The 12,561-nt window shown below is 36.7% G+C and overlaps 1 protein-coding gene across 1 annotated transcript; it reads right to left on the bottom strand.

The window, feature by feature from the left end:
• Positions 1–6,905: 6,905 nt before the first annotated feature.
• Positions 6,906–11,844, bottom strand: bloc1s5 (biogenesis of lysosomal organelles complex-1, subunit 5, muted). Its single transcript, XM_030123824.1, has 5 exons — positions 11,580–11,844; positions 10,506–10,588; positions 10,286–10,415; positions 8,448–8,506; positions 6,906–8,102 (listed from the first exon to the last, which is right to left on the bottom strand). The coding sequence occupies exons 1-5, from the start codon at positions 11,596–11,598 to the stop codon at positions 7,929–7,931; spliced, it is 465 nt and encodes a 154-aa protein (XP_029979684.1). The 5' UTR covers positions 11,599–11,844; the 3' UTR covers positions 6,906–7,928.
• Positions 11,845–12,561: the final 717 nt, after the last annotated feature.

Raw genomic sequence — 12,561 nt, 5'->3', positions numbered from 1 at the left:
AGCAGCATATCACTCATCCAATAACAATAGAGTACCACAGCAAACATGAGTAAAAAAAAAAAAAAGAAAAAAAGAAATGCAACACTAGAGCAAACACTATATACTGTACATTATAAATAGATCTGGATAGAATCTGGATAATAACTGTAATGTGCTGAAATTGAACTGTAAGGTGCAAAACAAGTCGAAATATATATAATAGTTTAAAACTGAACTTGTTGCTGCTTCACATTCATGGTTAAAACTTTTGCAGCAGCTACATCCCGTGTGGACAGAGATATTTGGTAAAACAAAGGTCATGTGGACAGAAATATTTGTCAAAATACAGGAAGAAAAAGTCAGTTTAGAAAAACATGTTAATGTGGACAAAGCCATAGAAAGTAAAATACAGTCTACTCTCATTATACCGCCAACTTCCGTTCACGGCCAAATTGGCGGTATAGCAAAAATGGCGTTACAACGGGTTGCGTCCATAATGTGCATGTCTTTACTATATGATGTCTATGCTGCCTCCGTTAACCCGTTCTAATTGCGTTTCTAAATAAATCTTGATTCTGTTATGTTGTAAGGGATCATTTAAAGTGGGGAAACATTTTAAGCATTATTATACCGTGTCGGGAAATGACACCCCATCATCTTGAGGCTTTGGCTTTATCCCACGTCCTCTTCCCGACATCCTGACCTACTGAGTGTTCTGCGATAAATGAACGGTGGCCGTTCCGTAGACCTACTCGTAGCTTGTCGCGATCAGCGTCTGGCGCGTTTGTTTCAGTGCATTGTTAAAATTTATGTGTACTCGATGGCAATCACGCTGGCGGTGTAACGGTCAGGAAATCAATGGTATAAGTGTTGTTTGCGCATGGAACTGGGCTGGCGGATGGCGATAGGCGGAAATAGCGGTAGCTAATGGAAGAATGCATTGGGGATTTTTGTGCAATGGTTTTGGTCGGCGGTGAGCGAAAATGGCGGTATAACGGCGGGCGGTTTAACGAGAGTAGACTGTAGATATGACATAACTGTAGACCATTAGTCGTAGTGAACAGTCTCTATAAATATTACATATGTTTTTTTTAATGTGGATGATTTTTTTTCTACTTGACATGCATCATTACATAAGTGAAGTATTAATAATCTTTCAATAATGCATTTTGCTCATTTGTTAACATATGCTTGTTTGCTTCAGGATAATGTATATAATTAATTTATGTGTGTAACCAGATTGTTTCAGTGTCTCCTTAGAGACTATACTACATTCTCTTTCTTCATCATCCATTTCAATGGACTCTAATAAAGGCTAGCTAGGATTACATACTCTTATACGTGGCTCATAATTAAATAGCTAAAACATCTGCAGATTTGACCCCATCCTCAAACACACATGATAAAGGCCAAGTGTTTTCCCTAAAGCCATCAGCGCCCTGAACACGACCACTCACTGAATACACTGAATAAAAATATGCAAGGAACTTCATTTGTGCAATAATTACCTCAAATGTGCAATCACTGGGTACCACTGTACTGTACTGTAGTGTGAAGATTTTCCAATATGCTCCACTAAATGATTTAGATTTTATATTCTATTAATTTTTACGTTATTGTTGTTTTATTCCCGCTTGTGTGTTATTCTGTAAATTGTTTTTGTAATGCACCAGTTGGAGCAGCAGTCTAATTTCATATAATGACAATAAAAGCTTTTGACTTTGACTTTAAAGTTAAGGAGAATTTATTCAGTTTAGTTTTAACAGTGTATCAGTGTATGTATCTGTACGACCATTTAAAAGTGTCTAAATACTAAAATATTAAATCAGTAGGGCCAGTCTGATTCCAGTGGGTGAAAGTCAGACTAAAAATGAGGGAGATTTTAAAGTAAAACTAACCATTTAAAATGCTTAAACTTTATTTCTCCACATCCATCATGTCATAAGAAAGACACTGTGCATGCTCATGCTGGAAGATCGTTTTAACTTGTACTTGGAGTACTTGTACTACTACAGCATTTCATTTAAAAATGCTGATCTCTGATCTGCTTTTGCTATTTATTAAAGCCTGTTCAATCTCACATTTACCAACAAATCACTTCAAGCATCTCTCAAATAACCTCCAGGTAAAAGATTTATCTTGTCTGTCAGTACATGTCATATAATACTTAATAATTTTTGTTTCACCACTCTCTTTGGCCCACTGCACATTTTCCTTTTTCAGTGAATATAGTTTCCACAAACGTCTAACCCATCTTGTGCTGCATTGTCTGTATGGCACGTTAGTTAATAATATGCATTTCTATCTCATGTTGAAAACTGAGGACAGTTTTACTGCTGTGATTCTGCTTAAACATGAAAAGGTTTACAATCCAGAATCATATAAAAACAGTATAGTTTAAAACAAAATTACAGTCCTAGACATATGGCACTAGACAGAGGGTCAGTGTTTGATCCTAAAAGCAAACATCAATTTCCTTTTCACTGCAATCTAATTTTTCTCAAGAAATTTTAGGTTGTTCATGGTTTTTCAGGTTTTTTAGATTATGAGTGAAAATATTGTTTGTAAATGTAAACATTCTCACTATTCTAATTTTACTTTTTTTGCACTAAAACAGGGAAAAATTTGGAATTGTCATTATTTATAGATTATTATTTTATGATTTCACTGGTCCATCCCGCCTGAAATCAAATTGGGCTGTATGTGGGCAAGAAAATGAGTTTGACACCCATGATATAGAACAATGAAAACATGGATATCTTTACCACTATTGTTAATTTGATCAGTCTTTATGAAGATAATTAGAAACTGCCTTGGAGCGTCATATTGATAGCATGTATGGAAATTGCTTCTTAATAGTTTTATGGTTAATTGATTATTTCATGTATGAAGTTTAATGAATTTAAAATGTGTTAATCTGAATGAACTATGATGTGATTTCAGTGATATGCATTTAAGAGAATGTTTTTGTTTATGTGTGTGTTATATATATATATATATATATATATATATATATATATATATATATATATATATATATATATATACGTGTGTGTGTGTGTGTGTGTGTGAACTATTTTTGTGGCAACTCAACTTCTAAGTAATTTTTTTTTATGTATTTAAACTTTCCTTTTATCACTATTTATTATAATTTTGCCCTCTGCATATTGAATTTTTCAGTTAAAAGCAGGTACTTTCCACTATTTAATTACTGATTGTGTAGATACAAGTTCAAAGGTTATCATATCAAAACAGAGAAAATTGAGGAAAAAGTGACTTTTCATCTAAATATACCATTAACTGAACATAAAAACACCACCATTTCTCAAACTACAAGGGTTTTTATTGATGAATCAGTGGTACACATCCTGTTGGTGTTTTCATGTTCACTATGGAGCCTCTGAAATAAGGTTGAGGTTAAGGTTAACTCAGTTTATTATCCCTGTGGGGAAATACAGTCTCTGCCTTTTATCCATCCTAATAGATATAGTACCTAGCATTATTGTGTGTGAATTGTCTAATGGGCCATATCTAATGCCGCTGAAAAACTGAGAAACCGCATTTTATCAGAATAATTAAAATGTATTGAGGGGATTGTAAGTTGAAAAATTATTATACATTTTAAATCAGTAGATGTTTTGGTTCGTGGCTGCTTTTTAGGTCTATTTATTTATTTATTTATATAGACGAAAAAACAAAACAAAACAGAACAAAATAAGACAAAAATAACATTTAAATGAACAGAATCTATCTTCAAGTATGTGTCTGAATTTGCATGGTTGAAAAAAAGTAGGAAGAAGTACATTAGAGATAAACAATAAATAATAAATCATAAACCTCATGCATGTGCGTCAGTTCTCTTGCAAACTAGGTATTCAATATGAACAAGAAATGCGTGTCAAACATGACATTTAAATGACATTTACACACCATGATATGTTCCAAACTTTGGTTACATCTGTTGAAAGAGCCCCGTTATTATAGTGAAATTATGAATGAAATACATAAATGTAAATATAAGTGAAGTCAGTCATGTTTTGCGTTTATAATTTCATTATAATAACATAATACTTGCAGAAGATCTAACCAAAGTTTGCAACATATCATGGTGGTCCAAATGTCATGTTAGGTATTCCAAAATTCTTGGTCCATCATCTGGCATGGTGACTTAATAAACCCAGGTTTCCAATCCTGTCTTTTAGTCATTTAAGTCATGTTTACAAATGCCTTCATTACATGTTATCTGCACCTTTTGTCCTCGTGCCTCATTATGTTTCACTTCTTATGGAACACTCTCTTTCATACAGAGCATCAGATTCCATTGATGAACACACCCCTTATCGCTGTCCTTTGCCCAAAGGGGCTCCGACTTGGTGCTGCCTGTTTCCTTTAGCATTTATGTTGGCACAGACAACGGCAGCTCCATGGCCCAAGAGCACTGCTCTCCCTTCAAAACAGGAAGAACACACTGCTCTCCAAAGGACATGGGAGCTGAAAACAAAGCAGTGAGAGTCCAGGGACGAGGCAGCAGACAGAGCAAGATGATAACGGGACATTTTCAGCCAGTGTCCAGCCCCTCCCTGCACATGGAGACTCATCTTACCCGAATGTGGGATGGTGACAGCTTCCTCTTGATGTTTGTCTCCCCCATGTCACATCTTTTTAGATCACCTCAGTGTATATTTTGCCAAAAGGAAAAACACTGAAAAGTATTTCTGATCAATACTAACGACTTTACCAGGTATTGACAGTTTGGGTTTTCAGATTATTTTTCCAGCCTATGCGTGCTCTTCCTTGCAACCAAAATTCCCCTGAATGTCAAAACCTGTTGTTGTTCTAATCCCAAAGATCCAAAAGGACATTACACTGAATCCCATTTTATTTAATCCTCATTCAGTTTGGCAAAAAAGCACAAGCAACTGTCATGTTGTGTAGATGTCTACAGTGTATGGTTTCTTTCACCTGAATGTTCGCAGTTGGAGTTTTACTGAGTTGCTGTTGTGGTTTAAACTGGTTGGCTGAATGTTTACATGGTATTTGACCATAAACACAAGTACTGGGCAAATATTGAACTGAGGTTGGCGCAAAATAGACAAAGATAAAAGACCACCAGTTTGGCGTTAAATAGGAAAGTGTAATTTAAGACATATAATATCCTGTACAAGGAAATACCAGCTTTAACAAGCAATACTGGAATGGGTACTTTCACGACAGATTACACAATGTATCCTCTTAAATGTAATTTGTAATATATTCAGTTGGATTACTCAAACTGAGTAATGTACAACAGATCCTTTAGATTACTTCAGCCTGTTTAATACTATTATTGCTTGTGATGGTGTGAATAAAAAAAGGAACAAGTGGTGCCAGGCACTATAAACCCTGCCCCTCGCATGTATCGTAGTTAATTTTGGCATTGATCCAGCTGATGTCATCTTGTCTATGCATGTGCTGATGCCAGCTTATCAATTGCCTCTAAATATGTGCCAAGTCTGAAGTAAATTGAAACAAAATTGATGTTTTTATAGACATGTGTTCATCACAGGGCCGTCATATAGAGATGAACAATCAATCACTCTCACATCTATCTATCTATCTATCTATCTATCTATCTATCTATCTATCTATCTATCTATCTATCTATCTATCTATCTATCTATCTATCTATCTATCTATCTATCTATCTATCTATCTATCTATCTATCTATCTATCTATCTATCTATCTATCCTTTCTTCTATGTTGTGTGTGAACAGGTAGACACTGTGTACATAATCTGCTATAGAGCATTTACACTTTTGCAACAGGGGCTTATGGGAAATTTGTGATCCAATAAATTTCACACTTTAAAAAATAATCCCTTTTTGTTCTGTTGATTTCCAGTATACAAGTGTAACTGCAACTTCTGATGACCCCCTATTAAAACTGTAACTCATATTTCTAAATACTCCACTCCTCCCACTCACTGCTAACAAGCATAGGCTTAAGACTCTCTGCTCATGAATAGCTAACACTCATATGACTTAACAGTGACCTTTCGTGTACTCTGGCTGTTTTTCTTTCTTTCCAACGAAACCAAAAAGTAAACACGGACAGATGAAAAGGTGCCTTGCTGGCAGAGTCAGGCCACGTTTCCGTATTGTCACTCCTTGTTAGCTGATGATGTGCTGTGTCTACCACGGACAGCTGTACCCAGTCACCAAGGCGGAGGGAAGGCATGGACACAAACACATACACAGGGCAGATCGAGGCTGGCCTTCTGCCTCTAAACATCTGCTGGCGTGTCTCTGATCTCTGATGATGTGCCAATTGAAATGTCCTTCTCTGACGCCACTCATCACTGACTCTCCCACTCTCTTATGCACACACACGTAAATGCAAAGGCACAGCAAGCAGAAAGTGGCCTTGCATGAGAACAGTGGGGGTTGAGGGTGGGTGGAGGGGTTGTAGGTCACCCCTAGCCAAGTGGAAAATGCTGTACCTCAGCTTCTGTGAAAGGGGATACAACACTGACTTCACTTCTGCTGGGCTGTCAGATGTGTCAAAAACCCAGCAGAGGGACTTCACTGCCAGCTTGTTTTGTTTCATTCTTATTTTTCTTTCTGAGACTTTATTTTACTTCTACTGATGGATGAGGTGAAGTCCAAAGCTAGTTCTTCAGACGACGATGGCACATTTGACAGCTGAGGCATCTGTGCAGTCTGAAGGGGTGTGCGGTAGGGATGTGGAGGGGGTATTTTAAATATTTGTTCTATTACGTTGTCTAAGATTAACTCTGTTCTCAGCCATGTCAGGAATGTGCTCAGTGTGCCCACCCATCCGTCAACCTGACCAACAACCCGCCATTGTCTGGAGCAGAAACAAAACATTCATAAAAAAAGTGGTGTGTGTGGTACAGTGACCTCAGAGGTTCAGGTCAACACAACATAACTTCATTAGATTCATATTAAAATATGCTTTATAGAATCATGCAGCACGTGTAGCTGTGCAGCTGTGATAAATTGTACAAATACATGCATCAAACACAGGAACTACAGGTAGCTGGAAAACATTACAATATATTCATACATAAATGTACTGGCAATGTAGCTGCTGTTTAATCAGAAAAGACGTAAAGAAATCTGATTTATGTCTTTTTCTGTTTACACAGTAAGACAAATACTGGATTTGTGATCATTAAAATCACATTGCAGGTGGTAAAGCAAACAGAAAACAGCTGGTGACGATTGTTCAAGTTGCAAAGGCCTTTTATAATAAAAGTTACTGCACAGACAGTTGATTTACTTAAATTTAATGTTGGAGTTCAAATGTTCCAAACACAGGAGAGCCTGGGAGGGATGATTTGTTCTGGAAAACAGCTCTGTTTGAGCTCATTTCTACAACACTTCACCTGTGCTTTAAACACACCTGCTCCGAAGGCAGTTTTTAACACTAAATGATCTTTGCTTTCAGAGCTTGGAATATCTCACCTTAGTGAGAAATTTCAGGTTTCTTTTAACTTGAGTCTCATGCAAATTTATCATTAACAGACTTTAGGCAGGCATCCATTACACATCTTGAAATGTTGAAAACTTCACGGCCAAGAAACAATCAGATGATTGCTTGTTTAAAAATGACATATTCCAGACCTTTTGTACATATTCCATGTGTTTAAGAACGAAAACCGTGATTCTGATGGCCTGTTAAAATGCCACATTGTTAATCACACCTTTACTATTTATGATTTGGAAAATGGTGACTCTTGTGCAGGAGCAAAACCTCTACATGTTCTACTTGTTTTTGCCAAACACAGAGTACATCAATCAAAGCCGACAGCTTTATTTTGCATGTGTAGAGCAGGCCTTGGCTTTGGCTGAGTGTGTGTATTGCTTCCATGTCCACGCTAAACACAAGTGTTCATACAATACACAGCAGTGTTTCCTCAGTGACTCCTTCACATACATCAACAGATTAGAGGGGTGAAAATTTTTCCAAGTCCTTCTTCTTTTCACTGTAGTGAGTACTGAGCTGTCCTACAGCCTTTGCGTGCTCCTCATCCACCTCTTCCTTTAATCTTTGCTGCTCCTTCAGAAACTCTGCCCACTCATCTTTCAGACGTTCCATATTCGCCTGCAGCTGCGTGCTCTGAAAGGACACCAGAAGCAGAGCTGAACACAATGAAGGTTGCAAAGTGTTTTCTGGGTTTCTCACACCAAATTTGATTTGGCATTTCTGTAGCTGAAAACTGTCAATGTCAATTCAAGCTGTATAACTGAATTAAAGTTTAAAGCTTTCAGTCAACATCACTTTCTATCAGTTTAACTCTCCTACTGTACATACTGACAAACCAAACTGATCACACTAACATAGCCGAAGAAACTAATACCCCTTTTAATTACACAGAGAGGCTTAAATAAAGGCTTGAGCAATCTTCACCTCAGTCTGTATCAGTGTCCACCTGTACTCATAAGCCCTTGGTTGTGTTTTTACCTGCTGTGCTTCAAGCTCCCTCTGCTGGACTCTTTGTGCCATGTGATTAGCGGCTCCTACTGTAGAAGAGAAGCCAAAACACACAAATTCCTTTTAAATGAACAGTGCAAAATGTGGAATATGTTCTTAATAAAACAAACTAATAAGATCATTTATTTGATTGATGTTTAGCATGAAACTCTTAAGTTTTAGCACGATATAATTACGGTCATTCCACAACTTCCCTTGCCCTTCCCTAAAATGTCCATCAAGTAGGGACCTTGCAAAAATCCTAAACCTCCAGTAACAAATACTTTTTGGGAGTATCTTTTATGATTTTTGCTTTAACTTTGTCAATTGGTGCTAACTTTCAACATCAGCATCTGTTTTAAATTTATTTTCAGCTAACTGGGTTGAAATTCATCCTATACATCCAAAAAAGGCATAAGTTATTTTGAGAAAGCACCAAACAAAACACAAAGTTTAAAGTCACTAAAGTAAAAATACATACCTAAGAAAATAAACTACCACATGAAAAAGCTTAAAGTACAAAAAAAAAAAAATCTTGAATGATCCAGGAATTAAATTTCTTATCTTTATCTACTGTACAATGAATAACACTGCCATTAAAAAGATTTGCAGAAATAGGATTTTCAGCTCAGAAACATATTTATCAAAATCAGGCTGTCAGTTGTTTTCATTTTGGACAAAATAATTTGCCTGTCAAGACTTAACACAAGAAAAATTTGGTTCCAACAAAGTGAAAACTATAAGAGATGAACATCCTTAAAATTGACTGTTCGTCCTTTGGGTAATAAAGGAAACCATCATCATTCATTAAACATACATGGGTAGAAGATTGCCTGGCATTACGGCGTAGAGTTCTTATCTTTCTAGCTCTGTCCTGAGTGTACCTTATTGAGACGGGGTTTCATCCTGCCTCTCTTTGACTGGCCCTCTGTAAACAGGGGATCCAAAGTACCCAGTCATCACTTGACATGTCCAAACAATTGTGGGCATCTACGTCTGAGAACTAGATCTACTTTAACAAATTTATGCTCCTCAAAAAAGTAGTTGGGCTTACATCATCATCTGCCTTCATGTGACACAGTCGCCACAACAGTAACTGCTCATTCTTTTCTAACTGTGGCATGTCCTCTTCTTCTTCAAAGGCCAACATTCTGTTCCATGTACTTTTGAGTGAAGCAGCATTTTCTGATCAGATACCGATCCTAACATCAACCCAGAAATCATAACATCTATGAGGGCTCTAAAGATTGAAAACTAAGCCAAATATTGAAAGACACATCCAGCACAAAAACATTTTATCAGATGCCAGTGACCTGACATCATCTTCTGTTGGTGAGAACAGTTCTGCCATCTTAAGGCCAGGAGCTGGACTTGGTTGTCAGAGGCTTTAATTTTGTGCAGAGCCACAGGGGTGTTTTGTAGAATGAGAGGGTAAAAGCCTCTATAGCCACCACTGTGATAACAACAGTTAGAACCAATTACATATAGTAATTGGATTTCAGCAACAACTTTTTACATGAATACATGCAAATTATCCTTAGGCTTCTTGGTTTTTTAGCATTCAACCCATTTCAGTAAAAAATAAGCATCTGGTAAGGCTGAGGGTATACGCGTTAATGATTAAATTTAGCTCAGAGCAGAAAAACGTCAAAGATTCAGGACTAAAGAACTATGTGAAGCAAAACTTCAGGACTGAGCAAGGTCTCATTAACTTAATACATTTTCATGTTTTAATTTTTTAAAAGAAAATCCATGACATGAACAGAGAGGTGTCGGTGAGTTGATATAGAAGATGAGCCTTAAAACGAAGCCTCTAGTGTGAAACTTACATCGTGCAATGACGTCCGCCAGCTGCTGGCCGATGTCCTCTGAATTTGTCTGCAGCATTTGCTCATTTGTTTCCAGCACAATTTTATTGAGATTCTCCAGCAGTCTACTCTCCCTGTGGCCTCGCTTCTCCTGGACAGTAGCAGAGGAAAATGTAGTCCCTCCATACACAGCATGATGCAAGATCATATGTTTATCAGGTGGTTAAAACATGTTGGATACCTCAAACTCTCTCACAAAGTAGCGGGTCTCTGCACTGACAACAGGTCTGTGGTCCAGTAGTCTTGACTGGATATCCCCCACATCTGCAGTTCAGTTTTAACATGAAGGAACACAAAAAAGTCATTATTCACTTGGAATATTCTGGAATAAAAAGCAAACAACACTTTCAATATTCCCTACAATTTTTCTGTGACAATTTGATAATATCATCCTTATTCCAAGTTTTCTTGTCAGTATTTCATTTCAAAGACAAACTGATGAATTATAAATCACAAGACTAATCAAAGTCATTTTGAGAATCTATGCATGCCTTAGGAAATCTGACACCAAATGGGAGCGGAGTGGGGGTAGAAGAAGTATTTGATCCTTCAGATCCACAGTGTATAATACTCTGTTACAAGTACCATTTCTCTGTGAAAATCTGAATTTAACATTGGATGCGGCAAAATATTTCCTTTCAAAGATGCATTGTGATGCTCACATCATAGTCAAATTGCATGGTGAAACCATGAATATAGAGTTGTAGCCTGAGTTTTATTTTTTACATAAAAGGCAGATTCATCTCACTAATTTACTGAAGAAAAAGTGGTCGTAATATTGAATACTGAAATACACTGACATTGACTCTGGACTTTCATCAAATTGCCAGGCCAGTGAAGATTCTCACTTCTGTTGAACACCATAAAACATTCTTGAAACACATGCAGTTAAAGTGCAGAATGGTCCATTTTGTAATTCTACTGGATTATAATTATTAATGGATCAATTTCTTCCCCTTCAGTGTTACACTGGTAATGGTGGGGCACGGCTTTGTAGCTTAATTTATAATATATTAAGACATAGTCCTTTATGACTTGATTTTAATTATATATTATGAATTTGAACTCATGAATTTATCTTACTAGTTATCAAAATAGTGAAGTCAAAGTACAATATTTGCCTGCGATTTATAGTGGAATGGAAATGCTATCATGTATGTATTTGTCCTTCAGTACAGGATTTGAGTAAACTTTGGGAGTTGACCTCTAGCAGAACAAGTACGACAGAGGACCATAAAGCTCATCATTAACTCACCTTTAATGATCTTGTCCATTTCCACAAACTCGAATTCAACGAGATCTCAGTTTTAGCTTCCTGAAGAGTCTTGCTAACGGCTAGCTAAGCTAACCGGTTGATAACTATAAAAGTAAAAGAACTATCGTTACTTAACAGAAATAACTATACGTATCTGGTATTTATACTTTAGTAAAGATGAGCAATAATTTAAACGAGTTGCAAGGATTCTTAGCTAATTCTAGTCATGTGGATGGAAATCAGCTGACCTGAAATGTAAATATTTACTACTTCTTCCGGGTTCCAGGTCGTGGACTAAACCAAGATGCAGAAATAGGGGTGTCCCATACGCTCTGTAAATATTTTTCTACACAGTTTGATTCTCAGTGAAATTCATCTGGATAAATGTTCAATAATACGGTGTTAAAAATAAGCATTCGACTTTTCTGCATGCTCATGTGAGGGTTTTAGGACAGACAGACAAAAGTAAAAGTTAGACTGGAATGGAGTGTTTCATCTGACTGACAGCAGGTGTCAGTCGTGCTCCATGTTGGCTCAAGGTAACGTCAGTCAGTACCTTTCAACACAAGACTGGTCAGGTCAAAAACAATCTATGACATCTCATCTTTTAACTTGAGCGTCTTAAACAATTTCATGAGTTTAAAATATTTTAAACCAGCAAGTTAATGTACAACAGTGTGTCAGTGGTACAAGTAGTATTCAGACCTTTTATGTTTAAGTATTAATACACAATATGAAAACACTCTACAACAAATATAAGTTCAGAAGTCAAAACTTAATTGAAGTAAAAGTAGACTATGTAAGTATTATCACCAAAATGCACTTAATGTATGGAACTGTGCAAGAAAAAAAAAAAAAAAACAGCTTTCATGTGATTGGGCTCAGAAAGGCCTGTTTTCCATTTTGTGACAATGAATTTTCCATTTAATCCAAGAGGGTTCTCAAAGGGTTTATTTGACTTAAGAAGTAGGATGGTTTACTA

Source organism: Sphaeramia orbicularis, chromosome 20 (assembly GCF_902148855.1).
Source record: "Sphaeramia orbicularis chromosome 20, fSphaOr1.1, whole genome shotgun sequence".
Classification (NCBI taxonomy): Eukaryota; Metazoa; Chordata; class Actinopteri; order Kurtiformes; family Apogonidae; genus Sphaeramia; species Sphaeramia orbicularis.
Note: the sequence above shows the minus strand (reverse complement) of the source record. Positions and strands in the feature narration are given on the sequence as shown.

Excerpts from the sequence above, each read along its gene's own strand:
- bloc1s5 (XM_030123824.1), bottom strand. Across the intron at positions 10,416-10,505 it reads ACTTTGTGAGAGAGTTTGAG|GAGAAGCGAGGCCACAGGGA; the intron begins GTATCCAACATG and ends GCTACTGTCCAG. Across the intron at positions 8,103-8,447 it reads GGGAGCTTGAAGCACAGCAG|AGCACGCAGCTGCAGGCGAA; the intron begins GTAAAAACACAA and ends GTGTCCTTTCAG.